Source organism: Theropithecus gelada, chromosome 11 (assembly GCF_003255815.1).
Source record: "Theropithecus gelada isolate Dixy chromosome 11, Tgel_1.0, whole genome shotgun sequence".
Lineage (NCBI taxonomy): Eukaryota > Metazoa > Chordata > Mammalia > Primates > Cercopithecidae > Theropithecus > Theropithecus gelada.
Window position 1 is genome coordinate 70,843,027 of NC_037679.1, and position 24,852 is coordinate 70,867,878.

General features: G+C 50.9%; 1 protein-coding gene across 3 annotated transcripts in view; it reads left to right on the forward strand.

Moving 5' to 3' along the window:
- The first annotated feature begins 1,249 nt into the window (after positions 1 to 1,249).
- The window catches only part of ALDH2 (aldehyde dehydrogenase 2 family member), a 42,996-nt gene continuing 19,393 nt past the window's right edge, over positions 1,250 to 24,852 (forward strand). The window contains exons 1-10 of one of the 3 annotated variants that reach the window (XM_025401181.1): positions 1,281 to 1,459; positions 9,904 to 10,011; positions 16,225 to 16,329; positions 17,460 to 17,600; positions 19,895 to 19,974; positions 21,804 to 21,915; positions 22,418 to 22,546; positions 23,294 to 23,407; positions 24,058 to 24,160; positions 24,620 to 24,804. In XM_025401181.1, the coding sequence (XP_025256966.1) occupies positions 1,346 to 1,459; positions 9,904 to 10,011; positions 16,225 to 16,329; positions 17,460 to 17,600; positions 19,895 to 19,974; positions 21,804 to 21,915; positions 22,418 to 22,546; positions 23,294 to 23,407; positions 24,058 to 24,160; positions 24,620 to 24,804 (1,191 nt within the window). In that variant the 5' untranslated portion in view covers positions 1,281 to 1,345. Of the gene's footprint in view, positions 1,460 to 9,903; positions 10,012 to 16,224; positions 16,330 to 17,459; positions 17,601 to 19,894; positions 19,975 to 21,803; positions 21,916 to 22,417; positions 22,547 to 23,293; positions 23,408 to 24,057; positions 24,161 to 24,619; positions 24,805 to 24,852 lie in introns of all 3 variants that reach the window. The other 2 variants (XM_025401182.1, XM_025401183.1) reach the window with 2 other exon arrangements.

A 24,852-nucleotide genomic window follows, 5' to 3' on the forward strand; every position in this document is an offset into this window, starting at 1 on the left:
TTTGGCATCGTATTAGCCCTTAAAAGCAAAGGAAAACAAAATTCACACACTCTGCAGGCCTTCTTTGGCCCTGGAATCCACATTTTGCTTTAGCCAAACTCTCTGGCCTCAGCTCCAGGGGCTCCAGCCACAAACAGCTCCCTGGACGCTTGTTGCCTAGATGTGCACCTTTTCTGCAATTCTCTGCTGTCCAAACATATGTCTTCTGGCACAGCTCAGCTCCTGTCACTTCTCCTGGCACAGCTGAGCTCCTCTCACCCACTCCTCCGGCTTTTGCTGACATTTATCTGGCTGAAATACACACATTTGACTGGGTATCCCACCTCCCTTCCCAGCCAGTGTCCTCTGTTCCTTCCTGCATGCCCAGTGCCCAACCCCAGCATGTCCCTAGAAAAAAAGAGTTGGCAAAATCCTTAGATCCACCTGAGAAGAGTTAAGAAGCAAATCATGGCCGGGCGCGGTGGCTCATGCCTGTAATCCCACCACTTTGGGAGGCCGAGGTGGGCGGATCACGAGGTCAGGAGATCGAGACCATCCTGGCTAACATGGTGAAACCCCGTCTCTACTAAAAATACAAAAAATTAGCCGGGCGTGGTGGCGGGCGCCTATAGTCCCAGCAGTATACTTGGGAGGCTGAGGCAGGAGAATGGCGTGAACCCGGGAGACAGAGCTTGCAGTGGGCCGAGATTGCGTTCCAAGACCCTCCCTGCCCTGGCCCTGGTCGCCTGTCCCCCTCTCTCTCCCCTTGTTAACTGGGCTGCATTCATTCTTTCCATTTCTCTAACACGTGCCATGTCCCATCTCCTGGCCTTTGCCCTTGCTGTTCCCTCTCATCATTCAGGTCTCATTGCCATTTCCTGACCATGCTACTTACAAAAGCAGTGCCCTCTGCCCCATCCATGTTACCTCGTTCATCTCCCTCATCTCCGAAATGATCTCGCTTTTGGATTTACGGCCGGTCTCTTCCCCTGGAGCATCAGCCAGGGAGGTCAGGGTCGCCCTGGCTCGGGCCTGTTCACATTGGGGTCAAAGGCACACATTGGGGGCTCAACCAAGGCGAGCTGCGTTCGCGGGGCCGGGTCTTCCCGCACACGTGGAGGGCGGTGGCGGGTGCGGAGGCGCCGCGCGAGCCGGGAGGCAGCCAAGGGCAGGGGATACCTAGCGCCACCCGCTCCGCCTGCATCAGCTGCGCGCCCCAGCCCAAGAATGGGAAGACGCGGCCCCGCCCCCGGCCCGCCCCCGCCTTCCCATTGGCGGTCGCGCGGGGCGGGGAGCGGGGTCGGCTCTGTGGCCCTGAGCCCCTAGCCCTGCCCTCCGTCCGCTCGCAGCCCGCTATCCTGCTGCCATGTTGCGTGCTGCCGCCCGCTTCGGGCCCCGCCTGGGTCTCCGCTTCTTGTCAGCCGCCGCCACCCAGGCCGTGCCCGCCCCCAACCAGCAGCCCGAGGTCTTCTGCAACAAGGTGAGCCCCCCGGCCCGGCTCGCGCTTTGTTCTCCGGCCCAAGTTCCCGCAGGCCCCGCGCCGCCGTGGGCCTCAGTGTACCCATCTGGGGCTCGAGGGACTTGCAGAGGCTGAGCTGGGAGCACATCTGCCCCTTCCTCTCCTGCAAGCATTTTAGCCCCTTCGCCGCCTCTGACAGTGCCCGTCCCGTTTCCCCTGACTTGGGCCCCCGCTCCGTCTTCGCCCAGCCTCGGTCTGTTTTCCAGCGCCAACTCTCGGGATTCCGTTCCCCCCACGGTCCTTGGCTTTCGGGTCTCCGCGGCGTCCCCACCCTCAACCACTTAGAAGACGCGGCCAAGCCCCTCTTTGCGGGAACTTTTCTGTCTTTTCCTTAGTCATCCCCTTTACTCCCTGACTCATGCCCTCATCCAAGGAGTTCAAAAGGAAAAACCAGGAAAGAGGTGATTTGCAGCCAGCGTTCTCCAGTTCGCCAAGGGCGAGGCCACGCCAGTGGGCGCTCGACTGCTTCCATCGCTGGGAGTGGGGAATCCTGGAGGACCTTAGGCCCCAGGGCGCCGACTCCAAGGGGTGTCCGCGGCTTGCAACGCCGGCTTCGACCAAACCAAGGAGGAACTTTCCAGCATAAAACCGATTCCCGTGGTCCATTTATTGATTGCTCAATCAGTAATACTTTGGAATATTTTTTATTTTGATCTTTGAGTTTGGGCAAAGTTCTAGACTTCACAGAGGCTGAAACTGGTAATGAAAGAGTTTGTTTTGTTTGTGCCAGTGCATGTTGGCTGCTTTCTCTGACTTAAGTTTCTCCTATAAATGGTAAGGGGCTCAGAGGGTGAGGTTCACACAGGTCCTCATCAACCGGTCACTTCATAGTTAATCACAGCTCCTGTCCTCTCTGCACAGCCTTTGTGCCTGGCACTGTTCTAAGGGTCTACCTGTTTTGCAATTTAAGGTAATTCTTACAACAGCCTCAGTAGGTAGGGACTATAATTCTCCATTTTATAGATGAAGAGACTGAGTCACAGAGAGGTTTAGTGACTCACCTGAAGACCAAAGTCAGTGGCATAGTTGGGGTTCACAGCTGAACTTCCAGGAGTAAGCCCCTGACCAGAACATTCCATGGTATGTTGTGACTCTGGGTGGGAACAAAGGGAACACTGATCCTCTGGGACTGTTGCTGATTTGGGATGCTGTAGAGCTGACTCCTAGCCAGCTGCTTTCAACAGCACACCTGCTGGTCTGGCCCTGAGTGTGGCTGCAAATCTGGATATAGGTGATGGGTAAAGCCACATGCGTGTGATTTTAGGGGATGTTACAAAAGTCATTTGCAAGGGAATTTTTAAAAAGATAAAATAAAATGTCTTTTGTATAACACAAGCTAAAAAGGCAGCAGCTGTGGCTCCCTTGGCAGCCTGTGCAACTGAGGAGTTCATGCTTGGAAGACTTGAGCATCAAAAGATCTAGCAGAGGCCAGGAGCAGTAGCTCATGCCTGTAAATCTCAGCATTTTGGGGTGATCCCTTGAGCCTAGGACTTCGAGACCAGCCTGGGCAACAGCAAGACCCTGTCTCTACTCTCTACTAAAAAAGTAAATTAGTCAGGTATGGTGGCACATGCCTGTAGTCGCAGCTATATGGCAGGCTGAGGTGGGAGGATCCCTTGAGCCTAGGAGTTCGAGGCTGCAGTGAGCTATGATTGGGCCACTACACTTAGTCTGAGCAACAGAGCAAGACCCTGTCTCATAAACGTCCTCAAGGAACAGCCATCACACTAGGAACCCTTGTGGCCACAGGATCTGATTAAGATCTTTATCCTTCATCACATGCAGGTGAGGCAGCTGGGTCCAGAGGTGCACCCAGGCCTGTGGGTAACACTTCCTGTTCTCCAGATTTACTCTGTGGGTGTAGGCTGGAGGAGTGGAGCCAATTCCCGTGGTTGCTTTTCTTTATCAGACTTTTTGAGATCATTAAAGTAACACATGCCCACCGTATAAAATTGCAGAGGACTAACAACTCTCTGGACACAGTCGGCCAAGGTGGTTCATGCCTGTGATCCCAGCGCTTTGGGATGCCAAAGTGGGAAGATCGCTTGAGGTTAGATGTAAGGCTGCAGTGAGCTATGATTGTGCCACTGCACTCCAGCCTGGGCAATGGAGCAAGAACCCATCTCTTAAAAATAATAAGTAAATAAACCTCTCTGGGTACCCCATTGTACTCCCTCCAAGAGCACTGTGAACAGGTGGGTGTGTCTCTTGTAGACATTTTTTCATTTACAAGTGCCTGCAGCGAGAGAGAGAGAGAATGCAAGCACACCAGAATTTTGTTTTTTTAAAAACATAAATGAGATGCAACCACTTATATTCTGAAGCTCCCCGTCTCACTGAACAATGTGCCTGGGTTATCATTCTGAATACGTTCAGATCTTATTTAACCCTTTCCAAGGACTACAGAGCATTCCACTTTGGCGGCACCATGCTGGAACTGGCCCTCTTAGAGCCCCCTGGGCTGTTTGCTGTGTGGCCTTGATGCCAACTCAGCAGGAGAGAGGGATGTTGTGTACAACAGTGGACTCTGCACCTCACCTGCCTCATCTGTAAAATGGGGTAAAATGGCTGGATGCAGTGGCTCACACCTGTAATCCCAGCACTTTGGGAGGCTGAGGCGGGTGGATCACGAGGTCGGGAGTTCAAGACTAGCCTGGCCAATGTAGTGAAACCCTGTCTCTATTAAAAATACAAAAATTAACAGAGCGAGACTCCGTCTCAAAAAAAAAAAAAACAAAAAAAACACAAAAATTATCCAGGCATGGTGGCGCGCCTGTAATCCCAGCTACTTGGGAGGCTGAGGCAGGAGCATCACTTGAACTTGGGAGGCAGAGGTTGCAGTGAGCCAAGATCATACTACTGCACTCCAGCCTGGGTGACAGAGCGAGACTCCGTCTCAAAAACAAAAGGGGATAAAATTCCATCTGCGTCACCAAGTTGCTGGGAGGACCAAATGGGGTGAGGCTTCATGGCTGCTGGTGCCTCCATATTGATTGCAGCCTTAAGCAGGAACTGGGATAATAGTGACGCTGTGAACTTGCAGTATCTTGGTGATCAAACTCCATTTGATATGGATGCTGTTATATTTGCAATTTGTTTCCTGAAGGGGTGAGCTAGGTTGTGGTAAAGTAGAATGGGAGTTTGGGGTGAATTAAAACTTGCATCTTTATTCTTACTCTCTCTTTCTATTTTTGTTTTTGTTTTGAGACAGGGTCTCTCACTGTTGCCCAGGCTGGAGTATAGTGATGCTCACTGCAGCCTCAACCTCCCAGGCTCAGTCAACAAGTTACCCTCCTACTTCAGCCTCCCAAGTAGCTGAGACTACAGGCATACCCTAACACACCTGATAATTTTTGTATTTTTCATTTTATTTTATTTTATTTTATTTTATTTGAGACAGACTCTTGCTCTGTTGCCCGCGCTGGAGTGCAGTGGTGTGATCTTGGCTCACTGCAACCTCCACCTCCTGGGTTCAAGTGATTCTCCTGCTTCAGCCTCCTGAGTAGCTGGGATTACAGGTGCCCACCACCATGCCTGGGTAATTTTTTTGTGTTCTTAGTAGAGATGGGGTTTCACCATGTTGGCCAGGCTGGCTGGTCTTGAACTCCTGACCTCAGGTGATCCACCTGCCTTGGCCTCCTAAAGTGCTGGGATTAAGGCGTGAGCCACTGTGGCCAGCCTAATTTTTGTATTTTTTATAGAGATGGGGTTTTGCCATGTTGCCCAGGCTGGGTATTGAACGCCTAGGCTCAAGCAGTCTTCCCTCCTTGGCCTCCCAAAGTGCTGGGATGACAGGCGTGAAGCACTGAATTAAAGAGAGAACTGACAGAAAGGCAATTAAGGATGGATTTCCCAAGGCTAGGTGTGGTGGCTCACAGCTGTAATCCCAGCACTTTTGGAGGCCAAGGTGGGAAGATTGCTTAACCCCAGGAGTTCGAGACCAGCCTGGGCAACATAGCAAAACCCCATTGCTACAAAAACTTTAAAAAATTAGCTGGACGTGGTGGTGAGCGCCAGTAGTCCCAGCTACTTGGGAGGCTGAGGCAGGAGGATTGCTTGAGCCAAGCAGTTTGAGGCTTCAGTGAGCTTTGATCTTGCCACTGCAGTCCGTCCTGGGCAACCCTGCAAGTCTACATAGGCACCGTGCAGAAATGTTCATTGCAACTTCTTTTATGTCAGTAAAAGCTTAGGAAATAAGCCAGCTTGAGCTCCATTGGGAAATAGATGAACACCTATGTTACAGTTATAGTAGGGAATAATCCTCTGCACGTAGCAGTTACAAATCATTGGCTGGACCTGTACAAATAATGTATCTCAAAAAGAATATGTCAAGGAGGAAAAATGTCCAGTACTCTACACCATATGAAACCATGAAAACTGTATAAAACAAAATTTTATATTGCATGTAGATAGACAGATCTCCATAAAAAATATGTAAGAATGTGCTGGAAGGAAAATTCTCCTTGGTGTGAGGATGGTTACTGCCTGAGTGGGCAAGACAGGATAGGGAACAGGCAGGACAGGATAAGGGTAGTAATGAACAGGGACTCTGGCTTCATTTAAATGTTTGATTTCTTTAAAAATTGAGCAGGCACAGTGGCTCACGCCTGTAATCTCAGCACTTTGAGAGGCTGAGGCCGGCAGATTGCTTGAGCACAGGAGTTCGAGACCAGCTTGGCCAACGTGGTGAAACCCCGTCTCTGCTAAAAATACAAAAATTAGCTAGGCATGGTGGCCCACGGTTGTAATCCCAGCTACCCGAGACAGAGTAAGGCCTAGCAACAGAGTGAGACTCCATCTCAAAAAAAACAACAACAAAAAGAAATAGATTTAGGCAGGCTGGGTGTGGTGGCTCATGCCTGTAATCCCAGCACTTTGGGAGGCCAAGGCGGGTGGATCACCTCAGGTCAGGAGTTCAAGACTAGCCTGACCAATATGATGAAACCCTGTCTCTACAAAAAATACAAAAATTAGCCAGCATAATCGTAGCTACCCCGGAGGCTGAGACAGGAGAAACGCTTGAACCCGGGAGGCAGAGATTGTGGTAAGCTAAGATCACACCATTGCACTCCAGCCTGGGAAACGAGTGAAACTCCATCTCAAAAAGAGAAAAAAAAGAAATAGATTTAGGCAGTGCAGAGAGTCTGGGGGTGTCACTGGGCCCCACCTTGGTTACTTCTGCTTCTAATAACATGTTTTTTTTTTTTAGATGGAGTCTTGCTCTGTCGCGCAGGCTGGAGTGCAGTGATGCGATCTCGGCTCACTGCAAGCTCCGCCTGCTGGGTTCACGCCATTCTCCTGCCTCAGCCTCCTGAGTAGCTGGGACTACAGGCGTCTGCCACCACACCCGGCTAATTTTTTTGTATTTTTAGTAGAGACGGAGTTTCATCATGTTAGCCAGGATGGTCTCGATCTCCTGACCTCGTGATCCGCCCGCCTCAGCCTCCCAAAGTGGTGGGATTATAGGCATGAGCTACCACGCCCGGCCCATGTTTTTAATCAGAGAACACAAATGGGCATTCGGTACTTCCTGCCTGCCCAGAATCTGTAGGACACACTTGAGTTTCAGGTGATGGGGCTATAATAATGTTTGTGTACCTGAGGTCAAGTTGAGTTGAGAATGTACATGTTGTGGACATGGGTATGTATCCCCTGCTCCAGTAATCATGATTATTCATCACCTATTTTCTTTTTTTTTTTTTTTTGTTGTTGGAGACGGAGTCTCGCTCTGTTGCCCAGGCTGGAATGCAGTGGCGCGATCTCCGCTCACTACAAGCTCTGCCACCTCCCGGGTTCACGCCATTCTCCTGCCTCAGCCTAACTAGAAGCTGGGACTTCAGGCGCCCACCACCACGCCCGGCTAATTTTTTTGTATTTTTAGTAGAGACTGGGTTTCACCGTGTTCGCCAGGATGGTCTTGATCTCCTGACTTCGTTATCCACCTGCCTCGGCCTCCCAAAGTGCTGGAATTACAGGCGTGAGCCACCGCGCCCGGCCTCATCACCTATTTTCTATCAGGCCCTCTACTGAGGACTTCTACCTGCATTTCACCCTTCATCCTTCCTGCAACTCTATAAGCCATATGTCTTATATGCTGTCCCATCTTGCAGGTGAGGAAACTGAGGCTCAGGGAGGTCAAGTTCACATTAAGTATAACTAAGGGCATGCTGTGTGAAGGTTGGGCAGGGCAGAATTTGAAGCCCACTTTCAAACTTAAAACTTAGTGTGAACTTGACCTCACTAACTGATGATCAGACCATAAGAATGTATTAATAAACATTTAGGCCGGGCGCGGTGGCCGGATCGAGACCATCCTGGCTAACACAGTGAAACCCCGTCTCTACTAAAAAATACAGAAAACTAGCCGGGCGAGGTGGCGGGTGCCTGTAGTCCCAGCTACTCAGGAGGCTGAGGCAGGAGAATGGCGTGAACCCGGGAGGCGGAGCTTGCAGTGAGCTGAGGTCCGGCCACTGCACTCCAGCCTGGGCAGCAGAGCGAGACTCCGTCTCAAAAAAAAAAAAAAAAAAAAAAAAAAATACCATTTAAGGGATAATTGAACAGAATTTTAAAATCAGGGGGAGCCATGTTTGTATTGTTCACTTTTGCATTCCTGGCACCTAGCACCTTGGCATAGGATCACTGTTGGGTAAATATTTATTCAATAATGAGTGGTTGCCATTTATGAAACCATGTATACAGTTTTGTGCTCCAGAAGTGAGGTAAAGGGTTGCTTAATGGGAACCCAGTATTTCTACTCAAAAGTGCCTTATTGCAAAGTATTTGGTAGTTTAAAAGAGTGGGAATGTGGGGACGCATAGGGAGTGGTGAAATTGGCCCAGGGACAGTCCATTGCAGCAAGATAGAGGTTGCCAAACTGTAAGCAGAACGACAAGTTGAAACCGCGCCTGTCTGGCAAACAGTCCAGAGTAGAATCAAACCTCCCATCTTTGAAGTGGTGAAAAAAGGCCCTGGGGTGGAGGAGTGGGGCAGAGGGCCGGCGTCGGTTAGTCTTTGTTTGGAAGTGTCACGAGCAAGCCTGGGGAGATGGCTGCCCCTCACCTTGATCCCGAACTAACCTGGGGTTCTGGATGATGTGTGGGGAAGAGGAAATGTATGTGGCATTCCATGTTTGTCTTGGACTTTACTCCCTGGGATCTTGTAATACAAGCAATGGCATCTGCTTTCCATCAGACTTAATTACCTAACCGCAGATTAGCAAGTGAAAGAGCACATGCCATTGGATCCCAGGCTGCAAAACCCTGCCATTAGCTTGTACACTCTGGGAAAATAAGGTGTTCCAGGGACGGGGATTTCCTAGGTAACATGCCCAGTTCTTTCATGCTTCAAAGCTTGAACTGAAATCTTTCTAGAATGTGTCCTACCTCCTTAAATCAGAACTAATGAACACAGTTTAGCCTTTCATTGGAGACCCTGGGCATATGATAACCACCCGTTGTCTTGAGGTCTGGGGGTGGTGGCCGGAATTTCATTCTCTCCTGGCCTTGGTCTGGCCTCCGCCCCCAAGGTCCAGCTGTCCTGCTCTGGGTACTGACCCTGACCCAACTTCTGAGCCCCTCGGCCACCACCATCACCACTAAGTCTTTGCCTGGCATGGAGAACAAGATATCGAAGGTGAAGAGGGATCCTGTTACCCTCTAACTCAGTAGTTCTGATTTCTACACAGTAATCTGCCCCACGTTTGCAAAAACGCATGGGAAAGGATTCGCCACAGCTGTTGCTGGAATGATGATCACTTGCCCTAAAAGTGCATTTGTAGGAAATCGTTAAATAAACCATGGCCTGACCGTGTTGAGGAATGCTGTGTGGCTTAACATGAGGCAGAGCTGCCTGTGGAATAATGTCCAAGAGAAACTAACTGAGAAAAACGAGTTAGCAAATAGCTAGTCTATTACCCCCACTTAGAAAGGGCACGGCAGTGTCCCGGTTCCCCGGTCGCCTGGGTCCTCCCAGCACCAAGTGCAGATCCTGGCACACAGTGGGTGGAATTGCAAGCCCCCCCCCCCCACCCCCTCTCCCCTCACCTACACCCTGCAGCCATATCAGCCCATTCTGTTCCTCCTGTCCCCAGGCTCTTGCTAGCAGTTACCCTTCAGGTCCCCTCTTAGCACACCGTCTGACCCCTCAGCTGGCCAAGCCTCCTTTCACTTCTCACTTGCTTGGTTTTGCTTGTTTACCGCGCCCTTTCCTCACCAGGACTTCAGCTCCCAGAAGCCAGGACTTGGCTCTTGGACTTCCAGTGCTGGAGTGGCCAGGGCTGTCAGTGAAAGCTTATGGAATGCGTGGGTGAATGAATCCCAACTTTTACGAAACAAAGTGAGACGTATTTATTAAAATATGTAGGAATTGGAGTATTTTGATAGAAAATCTTTATGTTTTGCCAACAGTCTAGATTGAAAGTGTCAACTCCAGACATCACTCTGCTTCTAGAAACTATAAAGAGGAAGTGGGAGCTAGGACACCCCCACTCCGCTCAAGAGTGTTATGTGTGTTATGTAAGTCGAGCTTCGGGTTTCGGGTCAGGAGGTTATAAAGCATTTGGCCCAGAGTCTGCCCTGGTGTTTATTCAGGAGAGCTGCTCCTCACTTGAAGCAAAACTTTGGCAGAGACTCAGTGTGAGAACAGTTCCTACCCAGCCCCCCACCGGGGAGGGAGGCCACTGAGTCTGGCCCTAGGAGAAGGGAAATGGGAAATGTAAACCAGAGGATGTGTCCAAGGTCCTACTGGGCAGACCCAGGTTTATCTTATCAGTGGAGAAGGGAGAGTGGGTTGTTGAAAGTGCAGCCTGATTCAAGGGTGAAGGGTGACTGAGAACATTCTGGGCTTTGAAAGGCAAACATGCCGGGGAGTGGTCTTTCCAGGATCCTAATCTAAATCAGAGGGGCCAGCCCAGCGAGGAAGGGGTGGGGCTGGTGGGGCTTTAGCCAGACTGGCCCACCTCTCCCCTTCCTACTTCCTGATCTTTGCAAAATAGAGTTTAAAATCCAGGACAATTTAGTAAGCTTTGGTGCAGGGAACAACATAAAGAGTATAGACCTGGCCCTCGCTCCTAAGAATCTTTAGGCTATGACAGCTGCAAGATCTAGAACACTGCAGGACCCCCTGCGGGCAAGGTCCTAGCTTAGGAACTGTATACCCATTCATGCATTTAACCTTCACATCCGGCCGCCGGAAGTATTCAGTGAGGCATCTGGGAAGTGAAGGGATTTGCGCAGGGTCAAATCTGTGAGGGATGGAGCCAGAATTCAAACCCAGGCCGGGCACGGTGGCTCACGGCTATAATCCCAGCACTTTGGGGGTCCGAGACAGGAGGATCACTTGAGCACTTAGGACCAGCCTGGCCAACATGGTGAAAGCCCATCTCTACAAAAACTACAAAAAAATCCCGCCTTTATTTAAGAAAAAAAAAAATTCAAACCCAGATCTGTTTGGCTTTGAGGTTGGTGCTTTTTACAACATGCAGAATTAAAAAAAAAAAATTTTTTTTTGAGACTCTGTTGTCCAGGCTGGAGTACAGTGGTGCCATCTTGGCTCACTGCAACCTCCATCTCCCAGGTTCAAGCAGTTCTCCTGCCTCAGCCTCTCTAGTAGCTGGGATTACAGGCAAGTGACGCCATGCCCAGCTAATTTTTGTATTTTTAGTAGAGATGGGGTTTCACCATGTTGTCCAGGCTGGTCTCGAACTCCTGACCTTAAATGATCCACCTGCCTTGGCCTCCCAAAGTGCTAGGATTACAGGGATGAGCCATTGTGCCTGGCTCAGAATCAAAATTTGAAATCAACCTGTGTTGAATCAGTAAGTAAACCATAAAGATGGAGATTCGGGAATCAGAATTCCAGCCTCCTTGAAGGCAGACCTGGGCTGTGGCTGGAGGTTGAAGTTGGAAGAACTGAGGAAAGAACATAGGCCTTGGAGTCCCAAAGACCTGCCTTCAAATCCTGGCTCTGCCTTTGCTGCTGTGTGACCTAGAGCCAAGTGGCTGGATTCTTCTGTGCCCAGCATCCTCTGCTGTGAAGTGGAGAGGATGAAGTTCACCTCCTAGGTTTGCTATGAGGTTTAAGTGGGAACAATCCAAGTATACAGAACCGCTGGTGGTGGGCTACTGCTTGAGGAGTAGCTAGTGAATGTTAGCCGTGTCCATGACACACAGAGGGCCAAGTGGACTTCCTCCCTCGGTAGGGGAGGAAGGAGAAGCTTGGGGACAGTACAAGGCCAACCAGACCTACTTCCACCCAGCCCAGCCTGGTGCTTCTCTGTACTCTCCTAATCCTGCTGACCCAAGTACTTTGCTGTGAGGCAGTTGCGTGTGAGGCGTGAACCCTGAGCCTATGCTGCAGGGGGAAGAAAAGAAGGACACTCACCCAACAGCTGCAGGCTGCCTGCCCGCCCCCCACGCCCGTGAGCCCCCTTCTTCCAGGAGGCAGCCCCGGGAACTCCCTTCTCCTCCACAGGCACCCAGAGGAGGAGCTGACTCTCAGTCGGGGAGCGAACAGGGCCTGCTGCCCAGGTACGGCATAGTTCAACTCGAACTTAGGTCTGGCAGTCTCCTGACTTTGAACCTGAGCTCTTTATTGCCACGCCTGTCCCCACACTGGAAACGACCCAGCCTTCCTGTGGAAAGAAAGAAGGGTGCCATTTCCCTAAAGATTAATGATTGACCAACTAATATGAAACCACACAAGCATGCCTCCAGAACCCCAGTTAATGTTTACCCATGTTCTTCTCCGGTGCCAGAGCCTTTCCTGTGGGTGCGCAGCTGCGGATTCCACCATAGAGATTTTGCGGAACAAATTTAGCCTGGGAAGGTGATTCCTGCTAGACCCTTACCTGAGTGACTCCTTCCTGGGGCACTCTGTTACCACCCTGCCATCGTCACGGCGTTGGGCATTTACTCCATGCTTGGCACAGAGACTTCAGACCCTCACACGGCTTTATAAAGGGGGATCTAGGGTGATTCCCACCCTACAGATGAGGAAACAAAGACACAGGGGTGAGGTCCTTGTCCCATGTGACAAAATCAGGAGCAAAAGAGCCCATATTCAGCCAGGTGCGGTGGCTCATGCCTGTAATCCCAGCACTTTGGGAGGCCGAGGCTGGTGGATCGCCTGAGGTCAGGAGTTCGAGACCAGCCTGGTCAACATTGTGAAACTCCGTCTCTACTAGAAATAAAAAAATTAGCCGGGCATGGTAGCAGGCACCTGTAATCCCAGCTACTCAGGAGGCTGAGGCAGGAGAATCACTTGAACCTGAGAGGCAGAGGTTGCAGTGAGCCGGGATCGCGCCACTGCACTCCAGCCTAGGGGACAACGCCAGACTTTGTCTTAAAAAAAAAAAGCCCCTTACGCCTGTAATCCCAGCACTTTGGGAGGCCGAGACAGGCAGATCACGAGGTCAGGAGATTGAGACCATCCTGGCTAACACGGTGAAACCCCGTCTCTACTAAAAATACAGAAAAATTATCCGGGTGTGGTGGCAGGCACCTGTAATCCCAGCTACTCGGGAGGCTGAGGCAGGAGAGTGGTGTGAACCTGGGAGGCATAGCTTGCCGTTAGCTGAGATTGCGCCGCCACTGCACTCCAGCCTGGGTGACAGAGCGAGACTCCATTTCAGGAAAAAAATTTAAAAGCCCATATTTGTCCAGATTCTTTTTTTTTTTTTTTTTTTAAGAGTCTTTTTCTGTCACCCAGGCTGGAGTGCAGTGGTGCAATCACGGCTCACTGCAGCCTCAACCTCCCAGGCTCAAGTGGTCCTCCCACCTCAGCCTCGTGAGTAGCTGGGACTATAGGCATGCAACCATGCCTGGCTAATTTTCCATTTTTTGCGGAGAGAGGGTCTCACTATGTTACCCATGTTGTTTTCGAACTCCTGAGCTCAAGCAATCCTCCTGCCTTGGCCTCCCAAAGTGTTGGGATTACAGGCGTGAGCCACTGCGCCCAGCCACCCAGATTCTTGTCTTGAACCTCTGCTCCTTTTTGTGTTTTCTTTTTTGAGACAGGGTCTTGCTCTGTCACCCAGGCTGGAGGCAGTGGTGTGATCATGGCTCACTGCAGCCTCAACCTCCCAGCCTCAAGCAAGTGATCTTTCCATCTCAGCCTCCTAAGTAGCTGGGACTACAGGCGCATGCTACCACACTTGGCTAATTTTTCATTTTTTGTGGAGATGGAGGTCTCACTATGTTACTCAGGTTGGTCTCAAATTCCTGAGCTCAAGCAATTCTCACACCTTGGCCTCCAAAAGTGCTGGGACTACAGGTATGAGCCCCTGTGCCAGGCCAAATGTCTGCTTTTGACCAATGAGCCTGGCCACCCCTCCCCAGCCCTGTTGTGAGCCTCGCTCCAGGCTTTGCTTGGCAGCTCGGTATTCTTTATGGTCCGAGACTCTGGCCCAGAGTGACCATGGATGTCTCACTGGAGTTCTAGGCCAGGGCCAGAACATGCAGGGATGCTGGGGCCAAAGGGTCCCCCAAGGAAGGCAGGCAGGCAGAGAGGCAGATGTCTTTGCCTTCATGTCACCTGTAGCCTTTGCCCCAACACTGGTAAGGTGACCATGGACTCTGCCAGGATACTTGTTTACCAAGCCCGAAGGGGACAGCTTTCTGGGAGATGTCTTCTCTGTACTCCCCAAGACCATCCCCCAGTGCCTGGAAAGCAGAGGGTGAACTCTGGCACTTTATTTATGTATTTATTTTTATTTTTGTTTTTTGAGACAGAGTTTCACTCTTGTTGCCGAGGTTGGAGTGCAATGGTGTGATCTTGGCTCACTGCAACCTCCACCTCCCAGGTTCACGCGATTCTCCTACCTCAGCCTCCCGAGTAGCTGGGACTACAGGCGCCTGCCACCACACCTGGATAATTTTTCGTATTTTTAGTAGAGATGGGATTTCACCGGGTTGGCCAGACTCATCTCAAACTCCGGACCTAAGGTGATCCACCCACCCCAGCCTCCCAAAGTGCTGGGATTATAGACATTAGCACCGTGCACAGCCTGGTATTTTAACAGGTGACTAGGTAATAGGTAAAGACCCTCTGAGCAAATGGAGGGGCTTTAGCTCTCTGACACTGGCCTCATGAGGAAGGCAGTCTTTCCCCCAGATGTAGCTTGGTTGGGTGATGGCCTGGTCTGAATTACATTATAGAGGCAGAACTGAGGGCATCTTGGGACCCGCCCTCCTCCCTGACCCTGTTTTTTATCACTTCCTTTCTGGTTCACCAGTAACTCTGGCCACCTTTGCTTTTTCTCAAATCTACCAGACTTATTCCTGCCCTGGGGCCTTTGCACTTGTTATGCCACAGCCTGGACTGCTGGTCCTCCGGCTCTTCCTGTGGACCCCTCCTTTTCATCATTCAGGACTCGGTCAAATGTCTGCTCCTCAGGGCGGCCTGCCCCTACCACCACTGCTGGAGTTCTCTACCCCCCACCTTAGTCACCTTCTCTGGATCCTGTTCTTCCCTTTGCCTTCATCTGTACAGTCTGAGGTGGTCTTCTGTGTTTGATTGCCTCTTTATTTTCTGGGCACCATGAGAGGATGGTCTTTGTTGGCTTTTGGCTCTACTGTGTCCTCAGCTCTAGAACTGTGTCTGGCCCATCGCAGGCGTTCATTAAGTATTTGCTGAGTGAGTGAAAGAATAATCTAAGGCTGGGCGTGGTGACTCACCCCTGCTATCCCAGGACCTTGGGAGGCTGAGGAGGGAGTATCACTTGAGTCCAGCCTGGGGAACATAGAGGGACCTCGTCTCTACAAGAAATACAAAAATTAGCCAGGCATAGTGGCATGTGCCTCTGATCCCAGCTACTCAGGAGGCTGAGGCAAGAGGATCGCTTGAGCTTGGGAGGAAGAGGCTACAGGGAGCCGTGATCGCACCACTGTACTCCAGCCTGGGCAACAGAGTGAGACCCTGTCTCAAAAAAAAAAAAAAAAACCAATAAAAAGAATAATCTAATTTAGTTCTCACAATGAATTTGTGTGGGAGTGAAGGTGTTTGCAAATTGTTTGCCATTCCTTCTAGGAAGAAGGGGAGGCTCTCTCCTCCACCTGGGTCTCTGGACTGAGCCTGTGACTCACTTTGACCAACCGAATTTGGTGGCAGAAATGAGGCCAGGTGACTTCTGAAGCTAGATCTTAGGAAGCCGTTCAGCTTCCACCTGGGTCTCTAGGAACACTGTCTCAGGGGAAGCCAGCTGCCATGTGGGAAGTTGGACTAGCTTGAGCCAACCATGCGGTCAGGAAGCCCAAGCAGCCACGTGGTGCCAGAGCAGTGAGTGCAGAAGCCATCTTGCACATCCAGCCTCAGAGTTGGATAACTATGGCCCCAGCTGCCCTCACACTGTAGCCACACAAGGGAACTCTAACCAGATGAGCCCAACCAGGGGACCCTACTGTGGGAGATAAGAAATCACTTTAAGCCACCAAGTTTTAGGGTGCTATGTTACACAGCAATGGATAACTAGAACAAGTAGGAACATTCTCTTCATTTTTTCAAAGAAACCAAGGCACCGAAAAGTCAAATGACTCCAAATCACTTGGCGGAGTGGGCATTCTGGCCTAGACTGTCTGTAAGGCCTGTGCTTTTCATTTCTAGGCTACACCACTCTGAAATTAATTCATATTTGCTGCTTCTTGTTTTGTTTTTTGTTTTACCCTTACAATACTGGTAGTCAGTATTAGGTTGAGAGCTGGTCCTGAGAACTTCTTTCCTTCTCACTGCAGATCTTCATAAACAATGAATGGCACAATGCCGTCAGCAGGAAAACATTCCCCACAGTCAATCCGTCCACTGGAGAGGTCATCTGCCAGGTAGCTGAAGGGGACAAGGTGAGAACTGGTGACTTACCTTGGGGGAGGGATGGATTCGTTTTCTATTTTGCATGTTTTTGTGTGCTGAAAGCTTCACTATTTATGTGTATTACTTTCACAAGTAACGGATACCAATGAAAAATTCCAAGTAAATTAATCAATAGAAACTTCCCTGCAGACAACGATGTTGATTTACTTAGTGCAGAACTACAGACTTGAAAGTGAATTTGGCAAATATCTAATACAGTGTCTCCTTTCCAGACCTGGAAGTTGAAGGTCAGAGATGGAAACCTTGTTGGGTAGAATTAGGGTCTCCTAAGATCTAGCTCCTGTGGAGGTTTGAATTATATAGACTGTAGGAACCAATAGAAACTGATAATACTATGTTTACAATTTTTAAATTAGACTCTTAGTAAAAATATTTTGTGTTTTTGGCCGGGCACGGTGGCTCAGGCCTGTAATCCCAGCACTTTGGGAGGCTGAGGTGGGAGGATCACTTGAGCCCAGCAATTTGAGACCAGCCCGGGGAAACATAGATACCATCTCTAAAGTAAACAAAGAAACAAATAAATGATTTAAAAATAAGAAAATACAGGCTGAGGGCGGTGGCTCACACCTGTCCCAGCACTTTGGGAGGCTGAGGCAGGTGGATCATGAGGTCAGGAGTTTGAGACCAGCCTGACCAACATGGTGAAACCCTGTCTCTACTAAAAATATAAAAATTAGCTGGGCGCAGTGGCGTCTGCCTGTAATGCCAGCTACTCAGGAGGCTGAGGTAGGCGAATTGCTTGAACCCGGGAGGCGGAGGTTGCAGTGAGCCGAAATTGTGCCACTACACTCTAGCCTGGGTGACAGAGCGAGACTTCATCTCAAAAAAAAAAAAAAAGAAAGAAAGAAAATACAGAAATTGTCCGGATTCTCATTCCCACCAGGACTTCATGAAAGGAGGGGAAGGTTGTGTTATTCAACCCCGTTGCTGAAGTCTGGTGCTGGTCAGGGCTCTGCCGGGCTAGGAGCATTGTTTACGGGGCAGGTTTTCTATGCAGCGATGTGCTGATGACCCTCTGGATGTGTTTGTATTCGGAGTTGGTTATTACTGAGAAGGCCTGAGTTTTCCAGGAAGGCTTGAGTTTTCCTGTGTTTTCCAGGAAGATGTGGACAAGGCAGTGAAGGCCGCCCGGGCCGCCTTCCAGCTGGGCTCACCTTGGCGTCGCATGGACGCATCACACAGGGGCCGGCTGCTGAACCGGCTGGCTGATCTGATCGAGCGGGACCGGACCTACCTGGCGGTGAGTCCTCAGCCCTTCTCCCCCTCAGATCCCACATGGCGAATGCGCTCGCAGCATCCTGTGAACAGCCAGGAACCAAGCATCCTGTGAACAGCCAGGGGCCACACATCGGACATGGGACTGATGGGAGTGGCGTAGGATGGACACCTTTGGGGGGCACCTCTGTACTAACCAGAGGAGGCTTTCAGTGTCCCCTTTGTTTTTTTGTTTTGTTTTGCTTTTTTGAGATGGAGTCTCGCTCTGTCTCCTAGGCTGGAGTGCAGTGGCAACATCTTGGCTCACTGCAACCTCCACCTCCTGGGTTCAAGTGATTCTTCTGCCTCAGCCTCCAAAGTAGCTGGGATTACAGGCAGAAGACACCACGCCCAGCTAATTTGTGTATTTTTAGTAGAGACAGGGTTTCACCATGTTGGCCAGGCTGGTCTCCAACTCCTGGGCTCAAGTGATCCACCTGCCTCAGCCTCCCAAAGTGCTGGGATTATAGGCGTGAACCACTACACCCGGCCTTAGTGTCTCCTTTGATGTGGTGGGTTTGGCTAAGCAAGAAGGATCTGGGGGAGGGAAGAAGAGCTGTGTCAGGGAGGCCTTCCCAGGAGAGAGACCCCTGGGAATGGACACCTCTCCCTGGGCTCCTCCATGATGGGCATTCTCCCTGGCTGCAAGAAGAGAAGAAACCAGGAGGCAATCTCCTCCCAGCCACAATTGATTCTGCACACAGAAGCCAGAGCGAACCTTCCAGAAGGCAGATTATACGTGGCACTCTGCTCTTATGCCCTGCATGGCATGCGGTGTCCTTAGGATAAAACCCTCAACATGGTCTGTAAGACCCAGCCTTCAACATGGCGAGATCCTGTCTCTACAAAAAGTTAAAAAACTAGCTGGGTATGGTGGCATATGCCTGTAGTCCTAGCTACTTGGGAGGCTGAGGCAGGAGGATTGCTTGAGCCCAGGAGTTCCAGGCTGCAGTGAGCTGTGGTAGCACCATTGCACTTTAGCCTGGGCAACAGAGTGAGATCCTGTCTCAAAGGAAAAAAAAAAAATGGGCCCGGCGCGGTGGCTCAAGCCTGTAATCCCAGCACTTTGGGAGGCCGAGATGGGTGGATCACGAGGTCAGGGGATCGAGACCATCCTGGCTAACACGGTGAAACCCCGTCTCTACTAAAAAATACAAAAAACTAGCCGGGCGAGGTGGCGGGTGCCTGTAGTCCCAGCTACTCGGGAGGCTGAGGCAGGAGATTGGCGTGAACCGGGGAGGCGGAGCTTGCAGTGAGCCGAGATCCGGCCACTGCACTCCAGCCTGGGCGACAGAGCGAGACTCCATCTCAAAAAGAAAAAAAAAATGACCCAACCTGTTCTAGTTCCATCATCTGAGTCATGCTGCACTGCAGTCCTCATATTCCCATGTGCTCCCGAGCCTGGGCTGCCATGCTTGATGGCTAAGCCTCTTTGAGCATCAGCACTTGCACCTGCCTGGGATGCTCTTTGCCCTGCTGCCATCCGTACCATCCTCTTTGCCCAGTTGCCCCTACATATCATTCAGGTTCTAGCCTAAAGGGCTCATCTCTAGCTGATATTTCTGGACAGGGCTGGGCAGCCTGGCTCCCTGCTTTCTACTTTTTAGCACTCTTTTTTTCTTTTTTTTCCGAGATGGAGTCTCACTCTTCACCCAGGCTGGAGTGCAGTGGCACAATCTCGGCTCACTGCAACCTCTACCTGCCGAGTTCAAGCAACTCTCCTGCCTCAGTCTCCCAGTAGCTGGGATTACAGGTGTGCACCACCATGCCCAGCTAATTTTGTATTTTCGATAAAGTCAGGATTTCACTGTGTTGGCCAGGCTGGTCTTGAACACCTGACCTCAGGTGATTGACCCACCTTGGCCTCCCAAAGTGCTGGGATTATAGGTGCGAGTCACTGTGTCCGTCCTTTAGCACTCTTAACACATGTGACTGAGGACTTGTGTCATTATGCACAGTCTCTTTGCTCTGTGAGCTCCACTCTGGTCTCTATCTCAGCACCGGGATATGGCAGAGAGCAGAAGCTAAAAGAGTGTGTTATGTGAAATCACTGAGTGAGAAGTCAGTGCCTCATCCTGCCTGGCCCCCTTCCTCCTCCCTGCCTTTGGAGAGACTATGGCAATAGTCCAGAGATGCCAGTGACATTTGGCAGCACAAAGGGGACTCTCACCCTGGACTTGCACCAGCCCTTCTCAGTCCCAGCCTTGGCTCCCTCTGTCAGCCCTTTATTTTCCTCTCATTCCTGCACTCACGTCTCTGCTGACCTTGTTTTCTTCTCAGGCCTTGGAGACTCTGGACAATGGCAAGCCCTATGTCACCTCCTACCTGGTGGATTTGGACATGGTCCTCAAATGTCTCCGGTACGGGCTCAGCTTTCCTATTCTTTGTTCTGGCAGGGGAAAAGGGGAGGCAACATTGTTAGGAGGTAAAAATTAAATTACAAAAATCCAAAAGGGGCAGGGTGCGGTATCTCATGCCTATAATCCCGGCACTTTGGGAGGCTGAGCCAGGCGGATTACATGAGGTCAAGAGTTTGAGACCAGCCTGGCCAACATGATGAAACCCCATCTCTACTAAAAATACAAAAATTAGCTGGGCATGGTGGTGCACACCTGTAATACCAGCTACTCAGGAGGCTGAGGTAGAAGAATCTCTTGATCCCTGGAAGTGGAGGTCACAGTGAGCCAAGATCATGCCACTGCACACCAGCCTAGGTGACAGAGTGAGACTGTGTCTCAAAAACAAAAACAAAAATGAAAAACAAATAAATTACAAAAATCCAAAAGGATCACAGCTGTGAGAGAAGCCTACTCCATTTAGACTCCAGCTCGTGGGAAAATCCTTCAATATCACAAATTGTGACTTAGTCATAAATGCTTTCTTTGTTCTTGAGTCACTTTTGGTACTTTCTCTGTTACTTGGAACTTGTCCATTTTATTGAGGTTATCTAATTTGTTGGTGTACAATTGTTCACAGTATTCTTATAATCCTTTTTATCTCTGTAAGATGTTGTAGTGATGTCTCCATTTTCAGTTTTACTTATTTGGGTCTTCTCTCTGTTTCTTAGCCTAGCTACAGGTTTGTCCATTTTGTGAATGTTTTCAAAGAACCAAACTTTTGGTTTTGTTGATTTTATTGTTTTTCTATTCAAGAAAATACTCTCTTTTGTCTATCTCTGTTTCAGTATTTATTGTTTCCTTCCTTTTACTAGCTCTGGGTTTAGTTTAATCAAAAATGTTTTATTGATTGATTATTATTTTTTTTGAGACGGAGTCTCGCTCTGTCGCCCAGGCTGGAGTGCAGTGGCACAATCTCGGCTCACTGAAACTTCCGCCTCCCGGGTTCAAGCGATTCTCTGCCTCAGCCTCCGGAGGTGCTGGGATTACAGGAGCCTGCCACCACGCCCGGCTAATTTTTTGTATTTTTCATAGACACGGGGGTTTCACCACCTTGGCCAGGCTGGTCTCGAGCTCCTGACCTCATGATCTGCTCACCTTGGCCTCCCAAAGTGCTGGGAATACAGGTGTAAGCCACCGTGCCTGGCAATACCCTGTTTCTTAAAAAAAAGAAAGAAGATCGGGGATGGTGACTCACACCTGTAATCCCAGCACTTTGGGAGGCCGAGGTGGTTGGATCATGAGGTCAGGAGTTCGAGACCAGCCTGGCCAAGGTGGTGAAGCCCTGTCTCTACTAAAAATACAAAAAATTAGCCAAGCATGGTGGTGGGCACCTATAATCCCAGCTACTCGGGAGGCTGAGGTAGAGAATCTCTTGAACCCATGAGGCGGAGTTTGCAAAGGTTGCAGTGAGCCGAGATCGCACCACTGCACTCCAGCCTGGGTAAAAGAGCGAGACTCCTTCTCCAAAAAAAAAAAAAAAGAAGAAGAAAGAAAAAAATTCTAATTCCTGGACATGAGCCCCAGCGAGTGGGATTGAGTATATTGGAAGTAGACTCTTGGGATCTGATTTTTTTTACAAGAACCCCAGGTGATTCTGAGGCTTAGGGGTTAGCTACCTAGAGTAGATTATCATGACCTTAGCAGTCACTTGTCTTTCTCTGAATAAGCCAAAAGCAAGGGCAGTTATCAGAAAGACTCAGCTGGACCAGTTTGAGTCTTCTCTTTCTGCCAGGGTTTGCAGGGATCCCTGACAATCATTGATTAGATCTTGAATGTTTCTTTTTTTAAAGGTATTATGCCGGCTGGGCTGATAAGTACCACGGGAAAACCATTCCCATTGACGGAGACTTCTTCAGCTACACCCGCCATGAACCTGTGGGGGTGTGTGGGCAGATCATTCCGGTGAGTCCAGCCTCCCTGGAGTTTCTTCAGGGTGCCCTGAGATTTGGCAGTCTTCCAGGCTCTTTGCAGAGGTTCTGGGGGTGGCGTTGGAAGGCAGCCTGGGTGGCAGGTAAGAAGATGGGCTCTGACAAAGCCAATCCAGTTTGAGTCTGAGCCCTGCCACTTGTGAATTCTGTAACCTTGAGCAAGTCACTTATCCCCCAAGCCTCAGTTTCCCCATCTGAAAAGTGGAAATGAACATAGTGCCTGTCTTAGGGAGGTAATTAGGGCTTAGCATGGTGTCATGGATGTAAAAGCACAAATAAGTATGAGTCTCTGTCATCCTCATGCACCACCTGCCTTGTCCTTCCATCTTAAAACCACGATGGACGGAGTTAGGGGAGGATACACAGGGTGCAGAGAACTCAGTGCTGCTTCTGTCCTCTGGGGGTGCCACCTTCCGCTACCCAGTGTAGTTCTCTGAGGAAGCTTGGATTTCGAGGGCTGCTGCTGTTTGTTGCAGTGGAATTTCCCGCTCCTGATGCAAGCATGGAAGCTGGGCCCAGCCTTGGCGACTGGAAACGTGGTTGTGATGAAGGTAGCTGAGCAGACGCCCCTCACTGCCCTCTATGTGGCCAACCTGATCAAGGAGGTACGTGGCTTGTCCCGGTCTTAACCTCTAAATGCCCTTGTTGAGGCTTGTTCTAAAGAGTTCTGAGGAGGGTCTCAGGGGTCCCTAAACAGGGAGGTGTGTTTTTGGAGCCCTCATCATCATGTGAACCAGAGTGGCTCCCTCTTACCTCTTTTCCACATTGGACTTCACTGCAAGATCCCCTTTGAAGAATTAAAAATATTGCTCCAGGCCAGGCTTGGTGGCTCACACTTGTAATCCCAGCACTTTGGGAGGCCAAGGCAGAGGATTGCTTGAGCCCAGGAGTTTGAGACCAGCCTGGGCAACATAGCAAGACCCAGTCTCTACAAAAAATTAAAAATCAGCTGGGTGTGGTAGCATGCACCTGTAGTCCCAACTACTTGGGAGGTTAAGGCAGGAGGATCACTTGAGCCCAGGAGTTTGAGGCTGCAGTGAGCTGTGATCACACCACTGCACTCCAGCCTGGGTGCCAGAGAGAGACTCTGTCTCAAAAAACAAGCAAAAACCCACTATTGTTCTAAGTGAATGCTGTCAGGGGAGGGGCAAAGACACAGGGAACCCCAGCGAACAGGCTCCTTCTCCGTCCCATTTAGAATTCCCATGTAGTGCCCCATAAAACTAGCTTCTGCCCGTGTGTGTCCCTTGGCAGACTGTCCCACCCTCTCTGAGAAAGGATGTGTCTTCCCCTGGCCGAGCCTTTTGGAACAGGAGGGTGACTCCCAGTGTCCCCTGGCTGTTTGCTCACAGGCCGGCTTTCCCCCTGGTGTGGTCAACATTGTTCCTGGATTTGGCCCCACGGCTGGGGCCGCCATCGCCTCCCATGAGGATGTGGACAAAGTGGCATTCACAGGCTCCACTGAGGTAAGGTGACCCTGACCTCAAGCTTGCAACCTCCTTGGCCCAAGCTCCCCCTGTCCTCAGTGGACAACATGCTCAAGGTGAGCTCCTGGGTGTCAAGTGGAGGCCTCTTCCTCCAGGACTTGCCTGTGCAGAGCTCAGGCGAGGACCCTGTAGGTACCAGGAGGGGTGGGCAGGGTTGAGCCCTTTGTGGTCTGGTTGCCACACTAGCTGCCCTTGGGAGGGGCCGGTGTCCCATGTGGACTAAGGAGGCCAGGCCTGGCCAGGCTCCACATAGCGCAGAGCTGACCGCTTGCCCCAAATCAAAGCACCTTGGCTAGGTCAGACTCCTTGACCAGGACTGCCATTGTGGTTAAAAATTAGCCTCGTGTGGTGGTGTGTGCGTGTGGCTCCAGCTACTCGGAAGGCCAAGGCAGGAGGGTTGGTCGAGGCTGCAGTGAGCTGAGATCAGGCCACTGCACTCCAGCCTGGGTGACAGAGCGAGACCCTGTCCAAAAGAAAAAAAAAAGTGAATGTCTATTTGGTGAAATTCTCTAGGTCTCTCTTGGTCCAGTTGCTCGCTCAAGCCGTGGGGACCTCTGTTCTGTGTCTACAGAGTACTGGGCTCTTTCTCCCTGAACTGAGAGCTCGTTCCTGTCTCTCTGTCCCCACAGATTGGCCGCCTCATCCAGGTTGCTGCCGGGAGCAGCAATCTCAAGAGAGTGACCTTGGAGCTGGGGGGAAAGAGCCCCAACATCATCATGTCAGATGCCGACAGTGAGTTTCCAGCTGGAGGAGGCCTGGCCTTAAAGGCAGCCCTGGCCGCCTGTGTTGTGGGTCCAGCCGATCCTGTCGCCCCCACTGCCCAGTGGTGTTGGTTGCTGTCCCTCGGGCCTCAGGATAAGACGCCAGCGGCCTCGGGATAAGACGCCAGCGCAAGGCCCGCGTGGCCTGGCCTTGGCCTGTCCCCAGCCTCTCCCTGGCTGCTCCCTGCAGCATCAGGCTAGGCCACGGCCCTGCTATCTGACTCATCCACTCGCCGCCATCACGCCCTTTGTCCTGGTGGGCAGTGGGCTCCCAGATCGCCCCTCTTCTCCCTCTGTCTGTCTCTGGCACTCAGCAGGCATCATCCCTGACAGTGGTGGGAACAGGCCTCTTTGGGCAGGCGGCCACAGGGACCAGGGTCCTCCTCCTATTCTCACTGTCGCCTTTCTGTCCCCTGACCACTTCCTGCAGTGGACTGGGCCGTGGAGCAGGCCCACTTCGCCCTGTTCTTCAACCAGGGCCAATGCTGCTGTGCTGGCTCCCGGACCTTCGTGCAGGAGGACATCTATGACGAGTTTGTGGAGCGGAGCGTTGCCCGGGCCAAGTCTCGGGTGGTCGGGAACCCCTTTGACAGCAAGACCGAGCAGGGGCCGCAGGTGAGCCAGGCAGTGCAGCAGGGTCTGGGTGTCCAGAGCCAGCATGAG